The 14,396-nt window shown below is 42.1% G+C and overlaps 2 protein-coding genes across 2 annotated transcripts in view; both read left to right on the top strand.

Moving 5' to 3' along the window:
- LOC136440265 (uncharacterized) overlaps positions 1-14,396 on the top strand; it is a 34,437-nt gene that overhangs the window by 12,963 nt on the left and 7,078 nt on the right. Inside the window, exons 10-12 of the mRNA XM_066436195.1 lie at positions 2,084-2,632; positions 2,987-3,146; positions 3,664-3,880. Coding sequence (XP_066292292.1) covers positions 2,084-2,632; positions 2,987-3,146; positions 3,664-3,880 — 926 coding nt within the window. The remainder of the gene's footprint in view (positions 1-2,083; positions 2,633-2,986; positions 3,147-3,663; positions 3,881-14,396) is intronic.
- LOC136440432 (pyrethroid hydrolase Ces2e-like) lies at positions 6,907-14,330 on the top strand. Its single transcript, XM_066436477.1, has 4 exons — positions 6,907-7,014; positions 13,054-13,409; positions 13,818-13,997; positions 14,124-14,330. Exons 1-4 carry the CDS (start codon positions 6,960-6,962, stop codon positions 14,328-14,330), a joined length of 798 nt encoding a protein of 265 aa, XP_066292574.1. The 5' UTR covers positions 6,907-6,959.

The raw sequence follows: 14,396 nt of genomic DNA, 5'->3' as shown, positions 1-14,396 counted from the left end.
GGGGGTGGGGGGTCGAGGGGGTCGTGGAGAGGGTGAGGGTGGTTAACAGGTACCTCATTGCTCATAAAAAACTCATAACGTTGGCTGTGATTTAGACAAACTGTCCCTCTTTTGGTAGGTCAGCAAGTTAGCTGATGCAAACATATTCCATCGTTTACAGAAGTTTTTTGATTTTTCATGTACCTCGTGCTATAATGTACAGATATCTTTTGATAAGATAAGTCGTCAGACTTCGTGATAATGCATTGGTCGCTATCAGGTTCCGTGCACATATTTCTCCTATTCATCCAAATGTTATATTTATGAACATAACACCTGTGTGGAGATATCAAACGAAATGGTGATTCCAAAAAGTACGGCAGGCGTCAAAGGTCACGTGGCGTAGGAAACACGCAGAACATTGACTGACGTGAATATATAGCTATGATCATCACTGGTGCGAGACAAAACGTTACATAGAAACGTTTCAGATGTTACACAGTGATCAAAATTCCCTAGAACTCTCGCTCTTTAGTAGGAGTTAAAGCCATCCGGTATGATGGTCCTTTGCAACTTTGAGGTCTTGAAACTCTTGTTGTAACTGCTTTAAATCTTCCCCCACTAGGTGCTACAGCCGGTCAGGATGACGGTCTTGTTGTGTCCACGGTGACTGGACAAGTCCGTGGAACAACCACCCACACAACCGACCTTCCCGACAAACCGATCTACGCTTTCCTGGGCATCCCGTACGCAGCGCCACCTGTTGGAGAACTCCGGTACCGCCCGCCCCAGCCTGCCCTCCCGTGGGAGGGGGTCAGGGAGGCTGTGGAATATGGCCACTTCTGTCCCCAAAATGGCACAATTTTCAACCGGCTTGACTTCCCTCTCAAGTATGAAACGGATGGCAAAACAAGCGAAGACTGTCTGACACTCAACGTCTTCACTCCGACTGTATCAGCAGACTCTGCCTTACCGGTAAGACTTCTATCTATAAACCATTATCTAAAAAAAGATCCAGAAAACGGAGTTCTGCTGTAGTACCAAAGTCACATACCAGGAGGCCAGAAATCGACATTGATTTTGTTCTTCTCAACACCTACTTACATACCAAATATCATCAGTCAGGAACCCAAGGATGGCGTGTGCTATATGCTGTATTTTGTCAAAGAAATTTACAAAAAAAACTCAACACTAGTCACAGTGGTATATAGAAATTCTAACTTGCTAAACAACATGGCACTTAGATACGGATTAATCAAGTCTATAAATAATCTCCTTAGGTTCTACTGTGGATCCACGGAGGTGGTCTGTTCCTCGGCATGGGTGCTCCTCCTGGCTTCGAGTCTCTTGCTACTCACCAAGACGTCGTGGTGGTCTCCATCAACTACCGTCTCGGTGTGCTGGGTTTCCTCAGCACGGGAGACGAGAACATGCCGGGAAACTACGGACTCCTGGACCAGGTCAGTGGCACTTTTACTTCAAAGGCATGTGCAGGAAACGATATGATAATTGTAGTCATCTTGATTTCCGAGAAATGTACACTGAGCATGGCTGTGTAAATGGCAAAGCTTTTAGAAGGTAAGTCTCTGCAAGGCTGCGTCAGGCTGTCCAGTGCCCTTGAGCCTTACTCCTTAACCACGTCCATTCATGACTGATGTCTTCTAATGAAGAATCATGCCTCGATTTGTCAAAAGATCTAGACATAAAATGGGACTGCATTTTTAGCAGTAACACCTAGCTTCAGTGGACTATGAACTAGTCATTATTGCCCTCATGAAGATGACAGTCATCGAAACATCGGCTCTTCTAAATACTTGGTTGTGAATAAAGGAACCTTGCTATTCAGTCATCCATCAACCTGATGAAAGTATTCGCGGATGTATACATATGTTGTGAAACGTATGAAATTAGGAATGCAGTATGTTGGTGAGGACAAACTAGGATTAGGAATACAGAGGACGTGCATGAGTTACTTGAAATGTAAGATCTTTACTGCGTCAACCACGACAATCGAAAAGCCTCTCTCTGCTATTCTTACCCAACAACTCAATGTGTTATAGTAAGTCTTACTAAGCTCTAACATTATGATACTCTTACGCCTCAGGTCCGTGCCATGGAATGGGTGAAGGAGAATATCCGAAACTTCGGTGGAGATCCTGACAGAGTCACCATCTTCGGAGAGTCGTCAGGTGGCGAAAGTGTGTCCTGTCACCTCCTCTCACCCCTCAGTAAAGGTCTGTTCCAGCGAGCCATCTCACAGAGCGGGTTCTGCCAGACCTTCCCGGTGCCACCGGCAACCTTTGCTCTGATGGTCGGCGAAGCAGCAGGCTGCAACCTGGAGGACATGGCTGCGTTAGCGGCCTGTCTGAAAGAGAAGTCCGTTGAAGAGCTGTTGGAAACACACGAATCCTTACGCCAAACGGTCGGTGAACTAGTCTTCATGCCCATTGTGGATGGGAGCTTCCTACCGGCTGAGCCCTTAGAACTGCTACAGAAAGGAGAAATCAACACGGCAGATTATCTCATTGGGTTCAACAACCACGAGTTCGGCTGGTTGATGCTATCGGAGCTGACAACAGGGGACGTTCGTGTTGGGATGTCCCACGAAGACTTTGCTCTGGGGGTGATGCAAGGTTTAGAGTACAAGTACCCGGTAAGTTGCCATAGCTTAGTACCTTGTGTGTTGTGTTTATGAGATATGAGTTACATGAACTGAAAATGACCAAAAAATGTGAGTTATATTGACCATGACAATTGCGCCACAAACAAGGATAGGAATAAAGAAAAAAGCATCTGACTTTTTTCTATTTCTTGGCTACCCCCCGGCCCCTGTTGTAGTGCTTGCAAAACCGTGTGGCCCAAGGCCTATATAAACATAAGGTTTGTTTTGCAGTAAGTATGATTTTTATTGTGTTAAAGTTTTAAAACAACTCGTGGCCTTCTTGGCTATCAGTTCATTTTTGCATGACTAGCATTATGATTAATATAATCTTCTGGTTTCTTTTAGGGGAATCCAAACGCAGATAAAATGACAGATGCCATCGTCAAAGAGTATCGCCATCCGACTACGCCCGACGACCCACTGGCTATCCAGTACCAGTACAGCCAGATGTTTGGGGATTACCTAGTTTCTGCACCGACCGTTTCGTTTGTTGATGCGCGCGTTGGTAAGGTTCTTTTTGATAAGCGCTTACACAGCTCCAACTGCGCATGAACAGGTCAAAGTTGAAGGTCCCTGAAACATGACGGAAAACACGTCTGGGCACTGATATGATATAACGCAAACGATGAAGGTAATATACATCCGGGCATTTACAAAGCATGATCGAGACAAGAAGTGTTTAGTAGTAAGGGGCCTTGACCTTTGACCTGCGCATGCGTATTTAAATCCGTGAAAGCGCTTATAATTACTGTCTAGTGTAGCCCCAACATAAAAGTTTGCACGATGTACCTGCTATCAAGATAACGTAAATCATTATGGTTTCTTTTATTCTTTTCAATCATGCGTGCAAATGCCTTCTTTATTTCTTTTAAATTTATTTCTGTTTCTCCCTATTTGCAAATTGATACAATAGCAATGTTGCAAGTATATATATACCGGGCACTTTTAATCGTCAAAACGTTCATAGCAAAAAAAACAACGTTAAGCAATGTGCATTAATCTACATGTAATTTGTTTGGCAGCCGCTGGAGGTCGCCTCTACCTGTACGAGAACCAGTACCGACCTTCCATCTACCCGAACAGACCCGACTGGGTGGGGTGTGACCACTGCGACGACCTCTTCATGGTGTGGGGACTCCCGTTCATCAAATTTCCGGACCCTGCCATAAATTACAATGAAGAGGATGAAAAAGTCAGCCTGAGCATGATGGCCTACTGGGCAAACTTTGCACGAACAGGGTAAGTATGGATCACTATATAAACAAGGTCACAAATTCGACCTTTTCCTTCATCGTCCTAACACCTACATATAGACGTAATATCAATACAATCCATCATATAAAGCCTCCGTTGCAGGCTTTCCCACAAGCAACTTTCAGTTTGTCCGGTCCCGGTTCTTTGGCTGGGGGGCCACAAACAAGGATAGGAATACAGAAGCAGCATCTGACTTTTTTGTCCTGTGGTCCTGTTACCGCTGTGATCGCGTAACCGCTGTTGGTTCCAAGCCTGCAACGGAGGCTAATCCATCAAGTGGCTTTTAGGTTATGTTGACCACAGACATGTGAAAACACAAGCACACACACACATACAATACATACACACACACACACACGCGCGCGCATAAACACACACACACACACGTGCACACAAATACTATACCTAACTTAGGTAACAAGCCCAAAGCTAGACATTAATGGCAGACAACGGTATTTTAGACTAGAAGTAGGGGTATCGGGTGACACATTTTCATATCGTTCTGTCTTTATAGATTCTTGATCATTTTCACTAAATTTGACTATCTGTTACAGGGATCCCTCCGACTCCACCGGCGGACCCACTGACAGCCCCTCCCTGCCGACTTGGCCTCAGTACACACCTGACAACCCCGTCTACATGAAGCTGGACGTGCTACCGACAACTGACGCCAAGTTCAAACCAGAGAAAATGAAGTTCTGGAACGAAGTCCTTCCCCAACTAGCTGCCATGACAAAAGATGAGCTTTGATATGTCAAAAGTATCAGACCAGAATCTGAGCCACGTCTTTAACAGTTTGCAATCCAACCACGTTCTACAGAAATTAGTTTCTAGTAGAATATAGTGTTGACTTGAAGTTTCTAGTAACTGTTGACCTCTAAATAGAAGTATGGCATAGTCGATAATGACTTAATGAAGACCTTTATTCATTGTACACATATACCCACTAAGTTAAGTAAAGGTCACAACAAAATAATTGTATCTGTGTACTATTCCTTTGTTCTAACCTAGTGGATATATGCGTACGATAAAGGTCTTCATTCATTCATTCATTCACTCATTCATTCAATCATTGATTACAGATACATCTACAAATTACCACAATAATCATAAACTACATGGATTCGACTTCTCCTGGCTTCTTTGTAATAGAAGAAACTTAAGAGTCCATATGTTTTAAAGTCAAAGGTTTGTATAAACTCATAATGAAAATTGTACCTAAACAACTAGTACGCTTGTTGTACATGTCAACTAGTTTAGGCCAAACGTCTCTATTAAAGGTTTTGCAACTTCAAACCAATGGATCTGTGCGTGTGTGTGTGTGTGCATGTATGTGTGTGTGTGTGCGTGTGCGTGTGTGCGTGTGCGTGTGCGTGTGCGTGTGTGTGTGTGTGTGTGTGTGTGTGTGTGTGTGTGTGTGTTTCTGGGTGTTTGTAGTAGCATAACTCAAGAACCTCTGGATGGATTATGATGATATTTGACTTTTAGGTAGGTGTTGGGAAGATGACGGTCAATGTCGTATTTGTATTGTATTTTGTATTTAGTGACAATGAAGACGAGTCATCACACTGGGTCAGCCTATATAGGCAGCTCTCGCTGGTAACGGCTAACCCACAAAATACAGACGAACATACTCATATACATAAGCTGTAGTAAAATTATTTCACTATACATAGTATACAATACAATACAATACATGATAATACAGTACAAAATCATTGAAATCAATAATCACCATGCAAATATATGAGCACATCGTCATGATAAAATCGTAGGGGGAATGATCTAGTATAATGGAATAGACATAATATTTGTGCCCCCTGTTATATTACATTCAGTTGGTACTGCAGCAGAAATTCCATTTTTGTATCATTTGGCCCGGACGTTCTCATTCCTAATCTGCATAATTAATGCAAAAGCTACATAATCGTTCTAAGTGGTAAATGATTGGGCTGTCAACAATGTAACCTTATGCCTCAGTACAGTGGATGTTCGCGGATAAGTGACTCTGTGATTGATCCAGAGTCCATTCCGAGTCACCGCAAGGGTTGTTATTTTATAATATTCAACTGTTTTTAATTCTCTGTAATATTATTTGTCTAGGAAATTTCATACTTTGGAAATATTGTGAAAGTCATTTTAACTTTATAATCATTTGCCCGGTTGTGTAAAACTTTGGAAGTATTAATGATGTGGAATATGATATTTCTAATAGTTTCTGAATAATGGTTACAGCATTCTACCATTTTCTACCATTTTTTACAATTATCATAAATCTCATAAATGTGTCAGTAGGCTGTGAAGAAAGCAATTCACACATCTTTGCGAATTATGCTTGGCACCATGCATAGATGGCTTGCCACAAAGGACCTAACAGTGTCCAGCAGTGACATCTAAAAATAGACAGAGGGAGACAGTAGGGCTGGATTAGCACCTAATTTTATGGAGGCAATTACCCTAATCCACTATTTAGAAAGCTTTGTCTATGTCGTGTACAGGAGAATCTCTACGGCGTTTTCGGCTTGTTGCAGAAAAACATGGCCGTAAGTAGCATTTGAAACTTGACTTTTGTATAACAATAATAAACTATATTTGTGTGTACACGTTTCATTTATCTTTTAGATATAACAAAATGATAAAGTTATTTAGGTAACAATTCGCGCGGCATCATCTGCGGCATCATCTGAGCGACAGGTCGTTCGGTGTAATATAACCAGCTGCTGCCACGCCGCGTGCCTGCGAAGCTGGTGTGTTATACCGGCTATATAGATACAGATACAGACAGAATCAGGTGGGTATGGCGGATGTAGACTTCTCTCTCCGCCGGATGTTCTATTCACGCACACGCAATTAACTTCCGTGTGCATTTATGTCAGCATGGGCAGCATTTGTAGTAGAAAGATGAAGTAATCGATTGAACTTGTAAGCTGACTTCCTTAAGTCAATACTTTCTACGACCGGCAGGACGTTGGTTGCCAAGGAAACAACCCCAAGGTCACGTCAATCACCGTGGGTGAACCTCTGCTGAGTCACACCGAAAGGCATTTGTAGTACTGCAGCGAACATGGCAGCGGTACGGGTGCTCGCTGCGATCGCCACACTGCTTCTCTGCTATGTCGGTAAGTTTGTGAACTAGGGTAGGGAGATACCGACATTTATAGAATCCCGGAGCGCTAGCACTGTGTAAAAATAAGCAAGCCAGACGCGGCAAATATTCATATATGATAACTGTGTTGTGTTGTCAATGGCTGTGATTGACTGTTTTTGGGCTAGAAAAAATATACACTGTGGTGTTGTATTTTTACACCTTTCTATAAAGTCACGGTTATACGTGTTTAACTAAATTCGGAGGCCAGTGCGATGCCACTTACCATGCATAAAAACAAGCCCCCTTCGCTGAAAACATGACTATCCGGGCTACGGGTCACTGCAAGAATTTGCAGGATCATACACCACCGTTACGTGTATGATATTGTGAGGCCGGTGCGATGCTTTTACTTTCTTGCAATGTATGAAAATAAGCCCCCTAGCTTCGCTAAAAACGGTGATCTTCGTTACGGTTCACTACAAGAATTAGCAGGATCATACGCCACCGTTACGTCTAGTATATTTGGAGGCCGGCGCGATGCTACTTGCAATTCATAAAAATACGCCTCCTTCGCTGAAAACATGATTATCCTCGCTACGGGTCACTGCAAGAATGGGTCAAGTAAGAATGTTTAAGAGTTATTTTGGACAGGGTTACCTCATGAATGGAGGCATTGTTCGGTGACGTATTGCGACCCTCAGTGGCACCTCTAAGATCTCGGGCAGTCGTGCGATAGGTCGACGACAGCGAGTTGAGAGCGTTCTTGGGACAGTCACAGATTTGTCGTAGCAAATCCTCGTCGACCGTCGGTTCTACCTTCCTTGCAATCTTTCGACAAAAGCTTAAACCTTTCTCAATGCGAAGGCAAATTGCAAACGGGGCTTACGGATCATTTAGCTGCCCCGGCGACGTTTTTTGTTTGTTTCTGTTTCTAACGTTGATTGAGTGCGCATGCTGCACTAGACATTTACAGAACGTTCTCATAGTATAATAATAGAAGCTTATAGAGTGGAACGATAAGGGTAAGTTACTGAGGCATATATATATATACAAGCCATGCAAAACTTGTACCGTTACATTCGGTACCACCACTTTAACCCTCAAACACCCGAACGGGGTCATTTTTTACCCCAGGTGTGGATTTTGACGTGCTATTTGAACATGTTTAATCTGAAAATAAATTCCTACCGTGACTTTGTGAGTAGACATCTTTTCTAATCTCTCCTCATTTTCTAGGGAGATCGGCACAATACTGTTGACATTACATAGCAAAGTCTGTGTTGAGTCCGCTGGGGTCATTTTTGACCCCAGCAAAAATAATGTGCTGTTTTTGAGACCAACTCTCTGTAACTCCTAAACTACTTATTGTTTGACCACCAAAGTTTCAGAGGATGATGCACATGTGATTAAGTATTACCCTAATAAAATTTATGTCATAATGACGTAATATGATGTCATTATGACGTAATTTTATGTGATTCTACCGCCATCTTGGATTTTGACCGATGACGTCATCAAATCAGCATAAAATATCAATGTCAAATCATGAAAGTTACATTGGATTACATAAGATGATAACACTGTAGGAAAATACATTTGGCGTACCCACAATGCCTCGAAACGTCATTGTTTGAACTGAAATTAGAAGATTTTGTAAAATATGCCTGTCAAAAACCCGTTGCCATGGCAACACGAAAAACGATGAACTTACTTTACTAATTTGAAATTTTTTTGAAGGACATAAGCCGTTCATTAGTTATGCAACATGAAATTTGGCGTAGGCTTCAAAAATCCCCTCCCGGTCTAAATAGGAATAGTTCAAGAAGTGATCCTTCTGATCTTTTTGCACAAATTATGATAATGAACGGGAATTATTCATACCTAAAAATGCCATAACATTCCTCTAAAATTTTACTCCGCGTTCCGAAAAGTTCTATAAATGCCGCCGTAAGGGGTGAATTAGAAGTATTCCCATTGTTCATTGACAGTCAAACACAGTTGATCAAATACTGGCTAAGATTGAAGAATTCACCTAATGATAGGATTGTTAAAAAAGTATATGATACTTCAGTCGAAGAAGAACATGACTGGGCTACTCACGTTCAGGACATATTATGTAGACATGGGTTCCAAAATGTTTGGCTTAACCCCGCAGTTAATGCCAATTATTTTGGAAACATATTTAAACAACGTCTGAAATGTTCTCTCTGGCTGGAGGGAACAACTTAGAAATTCCAGTAAACTCCACACCTATTCTAAAATAAAAAAGCACTTTGGCATGGAAAAATATCTCACATCAATTCATAATAAATTGTTTGCAACTAGCATAACAAAACTGAGAATCAGTGCACATTGCTTAGAAATTGAAAAGGACCGACATCACAACACACCAGCCACTCAGAGATTATGTCCTAACGGGGGTTGCCCGAACTTCGGACGCGCCCTAACATCGCATGGATTTTTTACTGATCTTATTTTGCATAAGTACGCCGTGTTTGTGTCCAATGACTAAGCTGATAAGGAAGGTAAATAACCAAAGTTCATGCACATAATTGTCATTTACATTCAAAACATATGTGTACATATTCATTTCTTGTTTTGTCGAAAAGTAGTATTTTGACAATAATGATGGTAGCGCTGAGTAGAGGGTCACTGCGTAGCTAGACGGCCCGGCACCTAAATATACGACCTGTGCTAAGCAGATACATAAGTCACACAGCTATTATACACATAAGAAAAATAACTTCATAAAACACTAAAAATTTGGGTCTTTAAGTGTTTGTTGAGAAGAAAACCGACCAAAGAAAAACAACGTAAACATTGCTGTCGTCTGACGACGTTGTTTTCCCGCCATTTTTTGGAGCCGCGATGCTGGCGGGACGATTCAACGCACAGCTTTGTTACGCTCTAACATGTGATTGGTACCGTCTATGAAAAGGAAACTGAATACAGAGATGGCGAAGATATTTCCCAATAAGTAGACGGAGTATTGTTGATGTCAGCGGTGTCGTTTATTCGTAATGATTTCGTAAGTCGGGCCGTATTCAATACGTACGTCGGGCCGCGTAGTAGCCTATTTCCCGTGGAAACATGAACTGGGATGCGCTAGATATAGCCCTTCTCACATGACGTGAGGAGTGCACACAGTCAAAATTTTCCGGTCAAAAGAAAGCTAGAATATAGCAGACTTCAAGCCTAATTTACATTTCCCTAACTTCATCACTAACTTCCGAAGAGAGCAAAATTACCAAAGCGTAGGAAGTTAGGCACACTATCTGGCGTAGCACTAAATCAGAAGGTACATTCGTGAAAATGTCTCACAGCGTCTTCCGCATGTAACGCGGAGCATGAAGGGCCCATGAACAGTATGAATACATTTTTTGTCCAAGTATGGTCTTTAGATGAATGTGTTCAAAATTCATTCTTTAAAACATGACCATTCTCTGGCAACCAGCAATGGAGCGCCGTGAGTTCCAGCGCGTAAAAAAACGTCCGATATTTGGGCACCCCCCGTTACATGTAATGAAAATATTGAAAATGAATTTCATTTTGTGATGAATTGTCCAACTTATAGTAAAGAGAGAGATGCGATGTTACAGACAATTACTGCTAAGACAAACTTCACCCTATATCTGGTACACAGAGCGATATTTTGCCATGTACTTTTGTCATGTCCGACTCTTATATCCATCTACATAGGTCATTTCCTCCATAAATCATTCCAAAAGCGAGACAGGATTACCCATACATGACTATATTCTAACCCATATACTTGTTTCGATGATGTTTTGTACTTAGAATTGTAGGATAGTTTAGCCTTTAGTATTGTTGATTTGATGCCATACATTGTACCATGTGCGATTGTTGAGCAATAAAGTTCATTCATTCAATCATTCATTCATTTTTACATTGATGAAGCAATGTACGGATAACAATCAGCGAATTTTACTGATCAAAACATTGTAGGGTCATTTTTTACCCCATTCAGTCATTTTAGTCGCAAAAAAAGGTTTCGGTGTTTGAGGATTAACGCTGCTGCTATGCACACGTACAATGTCTTGTGAGAGGTCAAATGTACTTTAAAAACCCGCATGTGGACACAATGTGCTAAATCTCCAAGCAGATGTAAGGATCCAGCTCAGCCTCAGTGTTTTATGCCTTTTTTAGGCAACTTGGTTTGGCGGAACAGGAAAGACGTAGCACTAAGTGTTTTAAAGACACATGTAAGACACTGAGATTGAGCCGGCTCCTTACATCTGCTTGGAGACTGCATGTAGTAGGGTGTGCAAGGTTAGCGTGAGCAAAGGTCGTGAGGCGTAATCTCCAAGTAGAGGTAGGGTTGAAGGAGGGTTCGGTGTCATCGGTCGAGCCAATTTTTTTTCCCCTGTCAACTATTTGCCCCGACAATACTTGGAGGGTGTTTCCAGTATAGAAAATTGCGTCACGCTCGGTGTACGTGGTCATTTTCAAGTAGTTCCAAATCTGAGCGGATTTTGGGAGGAGGCCTAGGGGTCAAGCTGTGGAGGCTTTCCCTACCCCTGATCCAACCCTAACCTTACCCCCGGCGGTAACCCTTACCCTTACTCCACGCACGGGCACTATCGCACGGAGAAAAATCTGGTGGAGCCAAAATGTTGCGAGACATTGGGTCGATCAGTTATCCCATAGCAGAAGACTGAGACTGATCCGTACCTTATACCGCTTATATCTGCTTGGAGATTAGTAAAACGGCCATCTACAATAATGGTGGTTGAAGCCGTTTCAGGGCAAGTTTGTTTTCAAAATCGTGACTACGATAGTGGTTTATTCTTCAAACACTTGTAATTGATGGGACCTGCCGAGACGTCCACGGCACAAAAACTGGGTTAGACAAGCAAACAAACATCCTGGATGCACAATGACATTTCCCGCGGACAAATTTGCCAGACCACACGAAGCCGTGAGGCGATGGCATGTTGTAATGCCGACAACGGGACACCTGGACCCATGTCATTCTGCTACCAACTTCAGTACTGTAAAAACATTGAAAATTTAGACTGAAAGTTCAAACATTTGCCGATTGGAGAAAAATTGAAAATATTCCAGAAAAAAGGGAAAGTGCTTATGGGGCCCTTCATCTGTAACTCTTCAATCATGCAGCAAATGGCCACCAAATTTAAAGAGCATGATGCACGAGAGACATAAAAAAATTTTGACAATTATATTGATATTACATAACGGAAAGTGACGTCAGTTAGGTCATTTTATGGGCTGCTGAAACTGGTATGATTCAGATAGTCCTTATAGAAATAGAAATTCAGTTAAAAGCTTTCTGATAAAATGTTCATGTGTGCCAAGGGTGACGCTGTTGTCAAGGGCAACAGAAACAACGTCAACTGTCATATGCATTGTAGCAGCAGCTGGAATCCGCCATCTTGGATCCGCCATCTTGAATTCATAAAAAATCATGCATACATACATTCAGCAAGAAAACACTACAATAATTGAAATAAAATGTTAAGTTGTTGGTATTTGTATATTTTAGTATAGGAAGTACGATATTTCATAAAATTGGTATATGATAAATGATAAAACTTGTATATCATTCATGCTACTGTTATTGCCAGATATTTTTTTGAATATAGTTATCAAGATCGGCGGCAGTAGCTTAAACCTTTGGCGCGGGACTGGGAAACTAGTTGTTACCTCTGCAAAAATGGAGGTATTGTCCGTGTTTGTTTGCTTGTCCGTCTGTATTTACGCACACGTTGGTCAGCGTATAACCCGAGAAAATATGGATAGACTATAATGATATTAGGAATGTACTACGTAGATCTTTGGATGACGAAATTCAAGTTGGATCTTGGAAATTCTGATGTCTTCCCTGGGTGCAGCAGCAGAACTCACGGTTTACAATTTTACGGAAGGATCGGACCCTCATATGTGTAATTTGTTGGGGAAGACATTCAATGGACATGGATTTGGTCAACTGTAACCTTTAATTGAAACTTTGATGACAAAACTCTTTCGAAAATCTATTTCACTGAGATTTGGGGGTCTTTAAACTCTTGTTTTAATCCTTCCCCACTAGGTGCTACAGCCGCTCTGAATGACGGTCTTGTTGTGTCCACGGTGACTGGACAAGTCCGTGGAACAACCACCCACACAACCGACCTTCCCGACAAACCGATCTACACTTTCCTGGGCATCCCGTACGCAGCGCCACCTGTTGGAGAACTCCGGTACCGCCCGCCCCAGCCTGCCCTCCCGTGGGAGGGGGTCAGGGAGGCCGTGGAATACGGTTCCTACTGTCCGCAAAATCTTACTTCCTTCAACAACTTGGATCATGACTTTCCAATTGAATTTGGAGAGAACATGACCATGAGCGAGGACTGCCTGACAGTCAACGTCTTCACTCCGACAGTAGCAGAGGATGCCGCTTTACCGGTACTTTGACATTATTAGTAATCCCATTACCTCCTTGAAAAAATGAAGGTCGATTTTCACTCTGGATGATGTATGGGGATACTAGTATATAGATTTGTGACTACGAACTCTTCTTTATAAATTGAATGATATTCAAGCTTAGATAACATTATGTTAAATCTATCTCTTAAAGTTGCCTTATTCATTTAGCAGCTTCTTTATTTGAAAGCATAACAACACGGAATGATGTTTAAGCGTGTAAAACCTTTATGTTACTGCTGTAATTGCTGAAAAAAGAGTGCATGCATAATTTTGTTTCTCCAACAAAGGTAAATTGCATTTCCAGAGGAATCTTATCGACGTTTGTATATATTTGAGTTAATAAAAAATTGAGCCCTCAGATTTTCATATGACGAATATTCTTCTTAGGTCTTGCTCTGGATCCACGGGGGAGCACTAACGATTGGTATGGGGTCACCTCCTGGATGGGAGGTTCTTGCCGCTCACCAAGACGTCGTGGTGGTCTCCATCAACTACCGTCTCGGTGTGCTGGGTTTCCTCAGCACGGGAGACGAGAACATGCCGGGAAACTACGGATTCCTTGACCAAGTAAGTGGCAGCAATGGCAGGAATGATGCCATTATCAGTGAAAAAGTGAAAATTATTACCATTTAAGAAAATAAGCACGTCTTACTGTTAATGTGTGTTGACAAAATTGATATTCTTGCTTTACAGGTCCGTGCCATGGAATGGGTGAAGGAAAACATTCGAAGCTTCGGTGGAGATCCAGAAAGAGTCACCTTATTTGGAGAGTCAGCAGGTGGTATAAGTATCTCCTACCATCTTCTGTCACCCCTCAGTAGAGGTCTGTTCCAGAGAGCCATCATGGTACCTGGAAAACACTTCCAGTCAACCCTCAGCCACTCGCGATCACAAAAATGATTGCAGAAAAGGCTGGTTGCGAGAGGGAGGACACGGCAACCATAACGACCTGTCTGAAGGAGAAGT

The sequence above is a fragment of the Branchiostoma lanceolatum genome, chromosome 8 (assembly GCF_035083965.1).
Source record: "Branchiostoma lanceolatum isolate klBraLanc5 chromosome 8, klBraLanc5.hap2, whole genome shotgun sequence".
NCBI classification, from domain to species: Eukaryota; Metazoa; Chordata; class Leptocardii; order Amphioxiformes; family Branchiostomatidae; genus Branchiostoma; species Branchiostoma lanceolatum.
The sequence above is the reverse complement of the archived record's forward strand: the minus strand, read 5'-3'. Positions and strand labels throughout refer to the sequence as shown.

Excerpts from the sequence above, each read along its gene's own strand:
- LOC136440432 (XM_066436477.1), top strand. The coding sequence starts at position 6,960 with ATGGCAGCGGTACGGGTGCTCGCTGCGATCGCCACACTGCTTCTCTGC. Across the intron at positions 7,015-13,053 it reads ACTGCTTCTCTGCTATGTCG|GTGCTACAGCCGCTCTGAAT; the intron begins GTAAGTTTGTGA and ends CTTCCCCACTAG. Across the intron at positions 13,998-14,123 it reads ACTACGGATTCCTTGACCAA|GTCCGTGCCATGGAATGGGT; the intron begins GTAAGTGGCAGC and ends CTTGCTTTACAG.